Source organism: Porites lutea, chromosome 11 (assembly GCF_958299795.1).
Source record: "Porites lutea chromosome 11, jaPorLute2.1, whole genome shotgun sequence".
NCBI classification, from domain to species: domain Eukaryota; kingdom Metazoa; phylum Cnidaria; class Anthozoa; order Scleractinia; family Poritidae; genus Porites; species Porites lutea.
The window spans coordinates 11238023-11252130 of NC_133211.1; the positions used below are offsets into that span (position 1 = coordinate 11238023).

At 40.7% G+C, this 14108-nt stretch overlaps 2 protein-coding genes across 3 annotated transcripts in view; both read left to right on the top strand.

Moving 5' to 3' along the window:
* The first annotated feature begins 1 nt into the window (after window position 1).
* On the top strand, window positions 2-9417 carry LOC140953030 (RILP-like protein 1). The gene is made up of 6 exons (XM_073402505.1): window positions 2-524; window positions 3933-4053; window positions 4674-4804; window positions 5351-6069; window positions 7013-7099; window positions 8112-9417. Exons 1-6 carry the CDS (start codon window positions 264-266, stop codon window positions 8140-8142), a joined length of 1350 nt encoding a protein of 449 aa, XP_073258606.1. The 5' UTR covers window positions 2-263; the 3' UTR covers window positions 8143-9417.
* A 1823-nt stretch (window positions 9418-11240) lies between these two features.
* LOC140953025 (uncharacterized) overlaps window positions 11241-14108 on the top strand; it is a 45306-nt gene continuing 42438 nt past the window's right edge. The window contains exon 1 of one of the 2 annotated variants that reach the window (XM_073402493.1): window positions 11241-11668. In XM_073402493.1, coding sequence (XP_073258594.1) covers window positions 11620-11668 — 49 coding nt within the window. In that variant the 5' untranslated portion in view covers window positions 11241-11619. The remainder of the gene's footprint in view (window positions 11669-14108) is intronic. The other variant, XM_073402494.1, reaches the window with a different exon arrangement.

The following is a 14108-nucleotide window of genomic DNA, read 5'->3' on the forward strand; positions in this document are numbered from 1 at the left end:
AAACATGCATGTCGTGTAAGGTTACTTACGTACAAAATCGATTTTCATGAGGTTTTTTAACTAAAAGCCGTTGAGAGTCATTCATAATCAAATTTAAAGGGTTGCGAACTGCCAGGATCGTAAAAAGCCTTCCATGTGCGTGCGTCCGCAAGATCTGGACTGTGTGAAGTGAATCGGAGAGTCTTGCAACATCTCTGGAACCATCGAACCATCGACAGATAAACACAGACATATTCTGAACTCAACCATCTTGTGATTGAATCATGGCTGCAGATCTGACTACTGCCGATGTTTACGAAGATGCTTCGCTTATAGGGCAAGACATAGAGAGGGTAATCGAACGTTTTGGGCACGATGCTGTCATAGATTTGATGCCGAAGATAATAAGTGTGCTTGAGAAGCTCGAACTGGTGGTAGCTGAAAAGGAGAAAAACAGACTCGAAATCGCCGAGCTGAAACTCGAAAATGAGAGACTTTACACGGAGATAAAGCGGGAAGCAAGCCAAAGAAGAAGACTAGACGAGGTAAGTTCAGGTTTCGATCAGTATTTCATTATTCTGTGTCGGAACGCGCGTAGCATTAATTATGGGAACTAAAATGAGCAATCGACTGATGATGGTTTCTTCTCGGTTCGGATTGCTGTCATTGCTTGTTTGGATGGGTAATTTGCCTTATCATCCTCTAGGTATCACATTAGAGGCTAGTGGTTGGCTTACTCAGGGCACTTAAAATCGAATCAGCAGTGTTCAAAGGATCGATCGAAAGCAACAAGTAGTTGCGTCATTCAGTGTACTGTTCATTGTAATTATTGTAAGTGAGTTGTATTAAAGTGGTTACTGGAGTTTCTCTGAACATTAGCGCTGAACCATGTAAAAAAGCATTGCTCCTTGGTCGAAACAATGATCATTTGCCCAAAATTTGACATCTTCCGTTTTGGAACATTGTAGTCATGATATTGCTTCGATATGTTAAGTTGTTTACTTCATGTTACATTATGCGGAAATTCTTTCACCGCAAAACCGCCTGACTATTTACACAATTAATTCCATACTGAACTGCTCGTGTAAGAACTACGATAAAATTGCTCGTTAGATCTGACCATGTATTATTCTTTCATAAACTGACTCACTATGTCAAGTTGTGGCGGGATCAAAGTTCCGCTTTGAAGCAGATACACACAGCCATCAAGATCATCAAGAAAACAAGCAATACGCAAAATCAATTAAAAAGAAACTTTCAATATACGGTGTTTGCCGTTAGAAAGGGAGAAAATTTTTATCCCTGTTATTGCACAAAATTAGGTATCACGCAAAATTTTCTTAGTGAGTACAATGAGCACATTCAGAACACAACGTCATGCAAACCAAGTTTTTTTTTTTTTCATTTTTAGATTGGCATTATTTAATGTTGGAAATGACATCATCTCATTATGGCCCATGTGACCAAACTGACTGTGCCAAAAATGTGAAAATTTTATTTACTGTCAGCAAACCTTTTGGTTATGAGGAATAAGTACATTACTTTTAGTTCACTGAACTGGAGCAAATTTATTGTTAGAACTGAGATCGATCTTCTTTCGTTGCACTTTTAAACTTAAGAAATGTCTTAATTTCAGGGCAAAAACCCATTATTATAATACACCCCGGTTTGCATAAATTTACTCTCATTTAAAGCTCTCATGATCAAAGAAAGTTCAGCTTTCTTTGTAGATATGTGACACATGACTATTTTATGTGATAAACTGTGCCAAAACATTTAAATAACCAAAACTGAACAAGGAAGTCAAGCTGATTCATTTACCATGTTTCACCCTTTTACTTCCAGAAGTGGCCACAGTCAATAAATTATTGAATAATTATTTCAACAAAAATTCCAAATTTCATTTTGTAAAATACTGAAAAACAAATAACTCCCTGGTGACCCTTTAAGTCTCCAGAGTCCAACATCAATTTTCGCCTAAAAAAATCAAGATATCATCAAGAGAAAATGTCAAGCAAATTAATGTAATGATTTTCAAGGAAAAAGTGCTTCGATATATTAAAATTCTAAATTTTTCACAACTCCATTGTCTTGCAATTCCCAGAAGAGACTTGAGCACAAAGGAAACCAAACCAAATATAGAAAAGTGACAAGAAAGCCTCTGAGTCATATTAGAATTTTAATATATTGAACATAGGCAGGAGCCCATCAAATGGAGCCTCCATCTCCATTAATTTCGTGAGTTAACCCTTTCCCGAGTAGATTTATAAATAGAACGGCTTGTTTCCCGCAAAAGTGTCATATTTCCGTGAGTCTCGTATGTATATTTGATAGGCTCCTGACAAAGGCAATTCTTTCTTAATGAAATCTATGGACCAGTGGTCAGTGACCGCAGAGCAAAATTTGGAAGGAAGCTAACAACCGCTGACGGTGGCGGCGGGAGAAATTGGGGGATCCCCCCTGAAATTTTAAAACAGACTCTCGGAAATGCGATTTCCAGCGTTTTGAGGTGCATTGGCAACTTTTTTTTTTCAATCAATATTTATCCAGGGGCATCCAATTTAGCAGAAATGGCGGCAAAATTAGTGTGGACGCTATCGCTCGCGGCTCCGCCGTCCATGGTGGTGGATTCAGTCATTAAGTAATTTTGGGGCACGCTTATAAGAGGGGGCCCAAAATAAAATATTTTTCTTGGCCTAAAGGTCTCAGTTTGGCCTTAAAATAAGGTGGGGGCGTGAGCCCAAAGGCCCCTCCCCAAGATCGAGCCTCTCTATCGGTAGTTCCGAAGAAATCGAACCGACCGACGATCACCTTTGATGAAACGACGATCTCAAGGTGATGTTACACGGAACGATTCGCAACGACGATTTTTAGCGCAACACAGCATTACAACATTGTTGCGACGTTGTTTCGAACAGCTGCAACATTGTTCCAACGTTGCAACACAGTGTTGCGCAAAAAATCGTCGTTGCGAATCGTCTCGTGTAACATCACCCTCGCTACTCCGATCAAGTTTGACAGCGTTAGTCGTGCGATGACGGCAAAGAAATCTGCTGAAAGGTCTGCTGTACGTTCAGAGTTTTTGTTTTGCGTGTTAAACCCGTTGCATTTTTGTATTCTTGTTTCCGTTTTCGTGGTTGCTCAGGTTCGCTAGTAGCGTTACTACGCAAAACAACTCTTGACACGCGACAGTCAATTTCGTTGAAAAACCGACGATTTGATGAAAAACGTGCGACGACTGAAACGACGTCTGCAGGTACCGACAAAGAGGCCAAAGATCTACCACTGTGGAGATCGGTGGGAAGAATTTTTATTAGGATATTTGGGCTAAAAGGGGTTAAGTGCTTCCAAAGAGGTTTCAGGGACCTTGCGATCCGACATCGGCGAGGTCCTTGAAAACTTCGCTAAAAAGGAGACTCCGCGTCCTTTCAAACCAGGGGAGGGAGGGGAATTTATGTTGGAGCTGAAGAGAGGGGGCAGCGCCCGAGTTCAGACAGAGGTGTTAGAATTTATCGCCTTGCCGTTCCCGTCCTCAAAAAAACTTAAAATTTGGTCATTTCACGTTGTAGTCGTGCAGGGACGGCAATGAAATGTACAAAAAGGCGTGATGCAGGGGCAGAGTTGTTGTTTCGCCAACTAAACCTATTGCTCTTTGACGTTGCCGTTGCGGCGTGGCCTTGGTAGTTTTGTAAGGTGGTCCCTTTTATTTGAATGGCAATACCAATGGATTTTGTCCACATGGTCAAGTTTGTTAAACTGCATTACATGACTTCATCATCCACTGTAGGAGCAACAATAAATGGTGTGGATTTCTGTTCTTACATATAGTTACTAAGCGTTTTTGCTTCTGAGTGACCACCATGGTTTGCTATTTAGGCTCAAATCATTCACAGGAGCTTTGACTGTATATATATGAATAATAGAGCCTATTTAACGCCATCATATCTTTTCAGGAACTTTATCAGATCTCGTCAGGAGGGGAAACAGATCACCTGAAATCCATGTTAACAAAACTTCAAGAAGAAAACAGAAAATTGAGACTGGAATACGAAGTAACAGCAAGTAGTCAACCAGGTATTTGATTAATTTCATTATTAATAATACCCATCTGTCCTCCTCACTATTTAGGTTTCTGGGAAACTGCCCACCTACCCCTCCCCTAAGGCCTAAGCTAACAGTAACACTTACTTCTCACTTGGGGCAAAATGATGGCTTAGGGGAGGGGTAGGTGGGCAGTTTCCCAGACACCTAAAACTACAGTTGAAACTCCAGTCAAAGTAATCAGTCAAATTTCACATCTTTCTGGGGAAAATCATAGCTATAAGATTAAGGACACTTAGCACTACTGTACATATGTTGTATCGTCAAGGCATATTAAAAATGCAGTGGAGGATCCGGACCTTAATGGGGGCAGTCTCAAAAAAAATTCATTTTCGGCCCTCCGGGCCTCAGTTTGGTCTAAAATTAAGGGGGGCCCCTGGACCCTTCCCTGGATCTGCCACTGATTAACGCCTTTGCTTAAGCTTCTTAATAGAAGCAACATGAATATCTGTATGTACCGGCAATAAAGTCTTCAGTCAGCAAGCTCTCTCCTAGGAAATTGTGAGTAAGGGCAATGGATCCCACAAATTTTTAATGGAGAGCTTGCTCACAGGCTGTCCACAATTCTAATAGTTAATACATGTTTTTTAAAGCAACGGCTTACATCAGCGCGCCTGGCGATGCGGAGTTGATGAACAAAATGAAGGAGACGATAGACAATCAGCGAGACTCAATCAGGAGTAAAAACATGGAGATCGACAGTTTAAGAAACGACCTAGAGGCGGTAGGTGGACTATTTTACTCTGTCATCCCTTATATCGACATACGAATTCTCCTCTCTTGATCTTAAACGTGTGTTTTAGAAGAAGTGGGAGGAATCTCGTCAAAACCATTTAAAAGCTCAGAGCGGGAGGCCAGACCACAAACCAGGTTTTTAAAGATCTGTAAGGATCATGCTTTATGTGGTTGAACCCCTTTCTTAGTTCAGGCGATCCCGTCATTAGGCGGTGACGTTAAGCTGTTGGCCTTGTCTCCTCTATCTATTGCTCATCAATTTGAACGGGACGTAAAAGAAGTCACCTAACTGCTATTCAACAAGAGTTAGGTGTGACTAGGCCCTGTAGGATGTGATCTATCTTTTACAGGGAGGAGTGGACTGTCAGTCTAATTTACCTCTTTGGAGATGCCGCCAACAATTGGCCAACCTGGTGAAACCCTTTCGTAAGATCACGTCCTTGATTTCCTCGACCTCTTTTCCTGATTGAGCGTTGATCGGATTTCGTTACATGGTAGTTGCATCGTAATGTACTGTACAAAACCTCTCTTTCAGATGGAAGAGCAAATTGATCGTCTGACAACTATCAACGAGAGCGTGCGGAAAAGCCTGGGCGCCAGTCAGGCACGAATAAGCGTTTTGGCAAAAGAAAAGGCGGAACTTCAGACAGAGCTGCGCACGCTCAAACGTCCAGCAACCCCGATACAAGAGCAAGAGGGTCAGGAGGAGGAAATCATTGAGGAGAAAGGTGTCATTTATAATGATGACAATGAACTACAAGAACAACAGGACAATGCTAACGAAACTGAAGAGGTCGAAGACGAGGAAACGCCGCAAAATTCTTTCGAGAAGACAGAGGTTATTGTAAATTTTAGCGAGGCAAATCCTCCTCCAAAACCACCACGGTTGAAGGTCGAACTTGAAGCAACAGAAAACAATGTTGAGTTTCACGAAAATCATTATAATGGCATTGAGGGAAAAGACGAACAGAGAAAGAACAAATCAGATAAAAACGGTAATGATGAGGAACATGAAGATGGTGATTGGGAGTTTCTTGGTGAGATCGAGAAACCAGATTTTAAGAGAGAGAAGGCTGAAGAAGAGCAAAAAGTAAAGGCCGTTGTTAATCACACTCGAGGAGAAAAGGAAATAAAGCTTGATCCAAATCGACCGCGTTATACCAAAGCAGAAATGCTGGAGGTTTTAATCGAAAGAAATAACTTGAAGGAACGAGTGTTTGCTTTAGAGGACGAACTCAAAATTTACAAACCCAGGTAACTACTTGAACTCTCACTGAAAAAAGTGCTGAATTTAACAAATGGCTTACTTGTTACTAATATTTAGCCTTCTTGTATAGGAGCTTAACATTTTGTTTGGGGTTAAACCCATCAACAATAGATGAGCTTGGGGAATGGTGCCTGAACGAAAGGTGGAGACACAAATCACACCGAGCCGAACGCGTTGGGTATCCATGACAACCCTGTGAGCGGCAAGCACCAGGCACCGTCACACTGAAAAAACAGTGGAAACCAAGATACTTACCACATACTTACTAAGATGGGAGGGCTGGGGGTTAAAAAACTAGCGAAAAACTGCCCAATAGCCAGACACGAATGCAAAATGACTTGACATCTGAAGCCAAGCAGTAAAACATGTGAAGCCCCTGCAGGCAACCCCCTCCCAGCGCACACCACCATTGTTTCGTGTTTAACTTAGCCTAAATTCCATTTAGCCACATAAAAGATGTCAATTTGTTGGTCTCCAAAATGTTGGGCGGATAAAAAATTGGATAACCACATGCCTTCCTCGGTTTTTGCCTCCAAGAATGCCCAAATACCCCCAAAAAATCTATTCAAGATTATTACATACATACATACATACTTTATTGAGACTCCCTTCAACAGGGCTTTTCAGTCACAATGTTAATTATTACATAATACTGGTAATTAAGAAAAGAAAAGAAAACTTATTTACAGTAGTTCAATTAAATTCAAAATACATTCAAAATTATTCAAAATATATTCAAAATTATTTCGTATGAAATATCCTTTTAAAAAGTCTCCGCTAAAACTATCAATATCTTTAGTGTTTCTAATATTGTCAGGTAGGCCATTCCATTCCTTTGGACCCCGAAAAAAAAAAATTATTCTAATTGGATGGGCGCTTATTTACGGTCGGGGTTTTGTTAGTTAAATACTGTTGATACCTTTCCTCTAGTTATTTCGCCGAACAAGAAGATCATGACCATCTCCAACAAACCTCACCAAGAAGACCATCTAGACATGAATCCGGGATATCACGAATGTGAGTTATTATATTTAGCCATGTATGTGTCCATTTTATCTATCCTCCAGGCCCAAGTTGTTCTAAAGGTGAATAACGCTATCCACTAGATAAATCTCTGTCCTTTAAACAACGCAATTGGTTTCCATAATACTTACCCAGTGGATAGTGATTTATCCGGTGGATAGCTCCGTCCAACGTTAGGACAACCGGCGCCAGACGTTTTTTCATTCTTTCTGTTCTTTTTGGGGGGCATTTGACAAGCGCGCAAGAACGAATGGGGGGTGCGAGCGTCTATTTTCTCTTTTACCCACCCCCACCTCCATGCGCTAACGGTGGCGTGTTTCACAGAAAAAAAAATAGCTGTAGAGTGAAACCTCGATTTAGGGAACCCTCATGTAACGAAACCCTCGGTATATAACGCACGACATTCTTACCTCGGCCTATTTATTTATGATGCGTCAGTGGAAGTGCCGGCCCCCTGACCCATGGGACATCGGGGAGATTAAACGCGGTCAAAGCCTGGATCGAAGGCGTTGTAAAAAATAACACTCTGGCCTTGAGTGGTGATTTTATTTTAACAGCACACATGCACGTTTGTCACCGGAAGTGGGAAAGGACTAAAGCCAAGAACTCAGGGATTAGGAAACACAATTAGGACAGTCAATTCCAAGACAAAAACGCACATTGAGTTGCATTCTATTTGGCTCTAAATTTCTGACGCTGCGCATATGGGGCTTTTAACACACTAGCTTTCCCTAGGGGCTGGGAAATTAGCGGTATTTTAATACCGTGTCAATGTTAAATTCTTCGCTATTTCCCGGGGATGAGAAGCCCGGTTCTTCAATTTCAAGATACATCATAGTAAATTGTATGGGAGCCTGATAACTTACCCCCGTCATAATGAATGATTTTTCCTGTCCCTTGACAATTATAGTGTTACATGCTGGTTTTATTGTACTTACCATAAATTGTTTCCATTGCGTCTTCTACCCGTACACTGTGCTTACTTTAATTGCTCTCTCTGTTTCAGCTTCAGTATATTCTCTCATCATCGAAATTGACGGAACTTTAAAGGCCTCGAATACTGTAATTCCGGCAGCTGAATCTGAAGACAGTCCTAGAAAAAGGTGTGGAATTCACTTATGTATTGGTTTGCAGATTAAAGAGAAGATAGTACGACCAGTTACGGACAAAACAGCTATGGACAGAGTAAAAAAAAGAATAAAGGGAACTTGGTGAAAATGCTTGAAGAGTTAAGAAACTCCTTTACCAATTACGGAGTTAGCAGAGTATGAACACAATTCTTCAACAGCAAGGCTATGTCTTTGAAATTATTTGGTTACAGTAGTCTCCATTTTAATTAGAACTAAAATCACTTTAAGTAGTAGCGATCTTAAGCATGACAAATTATTACGAGCCTTACAGTTGGAAGCTTGATTTCGCCACATGTAAGAGAATCCAGATTCCGCAATCCGGGAAGTTAGTTTTGCTTGTGGAATCTGGAATCCTGGGCTCTGGAATTACAGCTTAAGGAATCCGGAATCCCACTAACGATTGAAATCCAGAATTCAAGTTTCACTCATGAAAAAGAATCCGGAATCCAATACCTGGAATTCGGAATCCATAGCATGGAATCCAGAATCCAAGACTGTCTTGGATTTCCCCACATGAGGCCATTGATTAGGTGGACTTGAAGGTTGATAAGAGCTAACGCAAGGTTAATCTTTTAACCTTCTGTTGGATTTACTATCTTAGACAGTTTTCGACTGTCAGACTTATTAGGTTATTTAAGCTTGCCCCTTGACCAGAAACTTTGTTTAAAACTTCCCTTAACCCTGGGTTAACCATCTTTCAATCCCTCAGGCCTCTCTTTCTTGTGTTTAATATGAACATATTCACGAGGGAAATCGCCTGCATTGCGTTACCGTGCTGGTCCCCCACGACTTCATGCCTCCCCTTTAAAATCCCCAATCGAAAAAGACTGGTGTTGAGTGAGGGTCAGAAGGAAAATGACCACAATCTTATATTCAATCAATAAAAATCGATCAATTGTCAGTGATCTGGATATGGTAATTAATAAAAAGCAATCAATCATCTTTGATGACAAAAATCTAGAATTTTGAAAAAATAAAATTTTTGTATTTTTGAAAAAAAATGATTTAGTTTTATATGATGTGATTGGTGTTTCTTGACTTCTATATTTTCATGTTACTAAGATAAAGATAATTTCTACATTTTCGATGAGAAAGTATTGTGAGTATTTCGACTTTGTAAATATTACTCATAGTGTTGCAAATAGCAATGCTTGGGCAAACCAGCCGGCCTTGGTGCAATTATAAGTAGTTGGAATAAAGAAGTGGTTTGATAAATGAGTGCAGAGTCCATTTCTGATATTTTTATATATGTGATATACGGAAAAAGCGTGAGGCCTTCTTAGATTTTACTGTCTGGTGAATAAAGGGAAAACAAACCAAAAAAAAGAAACGGATATGTATGGTTGTCCACTACATCGGCCATTATTTTTCTGCGCTTTAAAACGTTTGTATGCTACCCTTGGGATACATGAAGTTTCCAAAGGTAGATTGCATCTTAACTCGGCCGATTGGAAGGACGTGCTCCCGACTGATGCACAGTTCTTTAAAAAAAGCGGTTTATTCCTCCTCCATTCGTCATTTTGCGCATTTCGCTGCAATACACCTTGCCCCCGCCCCCCCCTCCCCCCCCCCCCCCCCCACGCAAAAAAAATAATGGCTTCAGTTTCTTCTTGGAGCGACCGTTATATCCAGAAGAAATTATAAAAAATGGTTATGCATCGGTTGAATTCACACCCAGGGCATGCGAGTAATGTGCTTACAGTGACGATATAGTGACTTCTATGAAATACGCACTGCGGACCTACAGTATCGTCCCACTCACATCAGATAAACTTCAACTGTCTTAGTAGAGAGTGTGGACGACCAAATCCAAAAAAACTCTTGAATATTGGTTTAACGTCTTATTCATTGCTTTTCTTATAATGTCAACTCTCTGTTAACAAGGGCGGCGGATTCTTTTTTTCTTTGTGGGGGGTAGGGGGGGCTGTCTACTGACTTGAAGAGGGAGGCGAGGCTGAAGAGACTCCTGTCTCATTCATATTAACCCTTTAAGCCCTAAGAGTGATCAGCATCAAATTTCTCCTTTTAATATCAATGCTTTGTGACACAGAGTGGTCATGAGAATTACGGGCATGATCACACAAGATGAATTTGCTTGACATTTTATCAACTTTTCCCCATTACTTCTGCAGGAAATGAATAGGGGCAACAAACGAGAATTCAAATTTTGATCTTAGGGTCTAAACAGTTACGTTAAAACCCTCCCCGGTTCCACCTTCCCTGGTTAATGGATACCTTGAGTTGAAGTCTGCCGTTCTTCAGGTATTTTCCCTGACACTCTATAAGGCGGACACCGAGACCCATTATGGCTCTTGCGGACCCCTAAAACGAATATTAAGAGTTACTCTCCGTCCCGATCCATCAGTCATTTTTTTGTGACTCTCTAACGGACAGAGTTGGTCTCTTCCGTTCTTCAGTTATAAGACGGACACCCCCCCAGCCCTTTTATTTCCCAAGAATGAGCAACATTATTAATTTTCTCCTCCCAACGTCAAGAGAAAAGGTTATGAGAATTTTAAAAATGATCACCAAAGGGAGAGTGCTTTTATCTTTTATCAGATTCTCTAAACTTAAGCTTCAACTTGTTCAGGCGTGTCAGTCTTAAAAAGAATTGACCGTTTTCTTCTTGTAAATATTTCGGCTTTTAGTCTTATTCATTCATTCATTCATTCATTCATTCATTCCATATTTATTTATTTACTTGTTTATTTATTTATTTACTTTTCACTCACTCCTATGTTCGACCGTCGGGCTATTATCCCTGCCGGAAGGGTATGTCTTAAAAGAGAATGTCTGTCTCAAAACAGACATTTTCCGCAAAGTTTCGCCATGTCGTTTCACATTGCTCAGATTGTTGAGGATCCTGATCAAACTCTAAATAAAGATCTTCAACAAAAGTGTTCTTGGGTATCATGCCCAGGACGACTTGCTACTGACAAAAGGCACACTTTTACGACATTTGACACCCTGATCGGAAGCATACTCCTGAAGTTGGACGCCTTCAATAGCATGCATTGTATTTTCACCTTGTTTAGTTCGGCATCCACGATGTCTCGATTTTACGTATGTTGAATGTTTCGCGTGCCTTCCGCCAGCATATCACCGATCAAAAATCCAAAGAGTTATCAGCACTCAAGACTTGTGTCGTCTTCAATTACTTCACGCTGCTTCGTGTCACAAATTTGTAATTTGAACGCGTGTTGAAGCAAATCGTTCACCCCCAGTCAAACCTCAGAGCAACTGAACCGTGCTTGCAGCTGGAAATACACCGATTCCTGTAATAACTGAGAAAGCCTGCACTGCTGGACTGGCTTAAGATGGGATGATGCAAAGCACGTGTGTTTGAGCAGCCTTCGGCCCTAAATTCATGCACTCAAGCTTCGTATGTTCTTGTCTACTGTCGCGGTGAGTCGATTGTCTTCGCTTCTACCAGGTAAAGCGCCATTTTTCCTCACGGAAACTTTTAAAATTCATCCTCTCATATCGAGTTTCTGTTTTGTCAATTGTGCATGATACCTCGTTTCGTAACTCTGTTGGAAAATCACGAGATTATTCCACCGTGGACGAAACAAAATGACAATTGTAGAAGCTCGAGACGATGTCAGCAATATGTTGTTATATTTTGTAGTGGCTAAGTTTGAGCTTCGAACCGGAAAATGGGTTTTAATTAGGTGCAATACTGGCCAATGCAACAGAGCCCACCGTGTTCTTTTTTGTGTTTTTTATAAACAATCAGGTTTTGACTCTCAGACCTGGCAAACACACACCCTTTGTTGATACGATTTAGTTACCGCATTATTATCAATCACAGCATGGAGGCCCAACTTCTACGTGGTCGTGAGTGTACCTTGAACTTGCCTTAGGGAGTGACCTACTGAAGTCATTGAACAACGTGTCCGGAGTAAGGAAAGATAAGTAGCCAATTACCTCAAAAGACAAGGATTCAGGGGTAATCCAGTCTTTCTTTTTTCTGAAATACTTGCATCAAAAAGCTATGTTCGAGAGCTTTCACTTCAAAGGTCATACTTTAAATAGCACGACATTTTATTAAGTCAGAAATCATACACTCGAGAAAACCGAGATCATGAAGGGTTAAATTTTAATAGTTCACTTCAAAATTTCTTGTTAAGTTTATCCTACATTTGCATGTATTTACTTCTACTTATGGTTTTAAACTACTTTTTATTTAATCGACTTAATTTGTTGCATGACGGAGATTAGAAGTATAAACAACCGGTAAATTCCAAGCATGATTTTACAAGTATTCCAGCGTGAAAAATCATTCCATCTTTTTTCTTACTATGATATTTCAAAGGTTCTAAAAGGCCAGTCCTTAGTGAAAGTGGGTCATAGATCCAGTGAGGTCGTTCATAATAGAATCCAACTGTGATTTTTTGTAGCCCTTAGTCGATCTCCACGTGATAAATCGATTATAGCAAAGTGAAAATATTGTAATCACGTAAGTTATTCTTGTCAAATCGATAAAAGAAGAATTCGTATATTTTATCACGTCATCATTTGTTTTGATTTCTTTTCAAATCACGGCATATGTTTCATGCTACACTTGTAACCCCGTCGCTCCACATTAACGAAGACGACGTTGGTCAACTCCCTTTTTTCAAACGTCCTTGTACGAGAATTCTTACTCAAGGTTTGGTCTTTTTGATGGCACTTGATAGATCGTGATCAGTCAAAATCAAATCGTAATTTTGAATTTCAAAAAAAGGAAAGAATCACATCAGTTACTTTGCAAGTGCTATAGTGCTCTGAAACAAATCAAGTACAGCTCAAAGAAATCCTATTCTCTTTGAGCTGTACTCATTACTGTACTCATGTATTCTCTCATGTATTCTCTTTGTATTCTCTTTCTATTCTACTCCGGCTAATTAAAATTAGCCGGAGTAGTTCGTTCAACACCCGTTTCCTTCTTAGACTTGTACGACAGCCGTATTTCCTCCTCCCCCTTCCCCTCCCCCGCAGGCCAAACAACAACGACAAACTAAAAAGCGTAGTATTCTGAAACGGACTTCGGACTACTTTGAAAGGTCAGGGTCTTTTAGAGAAAACACACACTACTAATGCCTCGGGCGAAGACGAATATACATGCTTCACAAATCTGAAATACAACCAGAAAAATGCATACCACCTAAAAAATGTAAACATTTAACCTGAGCCGATGCATAGCTTGAACTGTTCCATGCGTTCTGACGGTGGAGCTACCCTCTACGCTAAGGTCTGAAAAAGGGGACGGGGGGGGGGGGGGGGGGATCCTAATCGCGCATTCCTGCTACTTTTTCACGAGAATTCCGCGTCCCGTACCTCTGTAAACGATATTCCGAACATCGTTTTCTTTCCCAATCCCGCATCCGATCCCGCTTCCTCAGAGGCAGTCAAATCCCGTTTCCCCTCAACATTTCCCGAATGTCGCACTGTGATTTGGTCAACTCCCGGATCAAGGAATATCCTTCCAGACCCTGTTATCCACCCCCCCCCCTCACACCCTCTCGCTGTTTTTCCTGTCCTTTGCGCTGTCCCCACAATCTGAACGCCTAGAACTGAGGCTAGCCGACGCAAAGATTACGTTTGCAGAGTTCAGAATTTTTTTTAAGAATAGTTGATTCTATTGATGTGAGGTTTTCACAGCCCTCCAACTGATTTTCACTGACCTTGCACTCATTTTTTGGGCTTCTTTTGCAGGCCATCTGAAGGCCGGGCCACAAATTACTTTTTCATATTCAAGCCGCCTTCTGACTTCTCCTGACTTCTTACACTACTCGAATCGATTAATTTCAGAGCAATTTTTCAAGATATAATATAACAAGCTTCGACTACATCAAAAATAACATTTCCTCACAAAATAATTTTACCAAAGA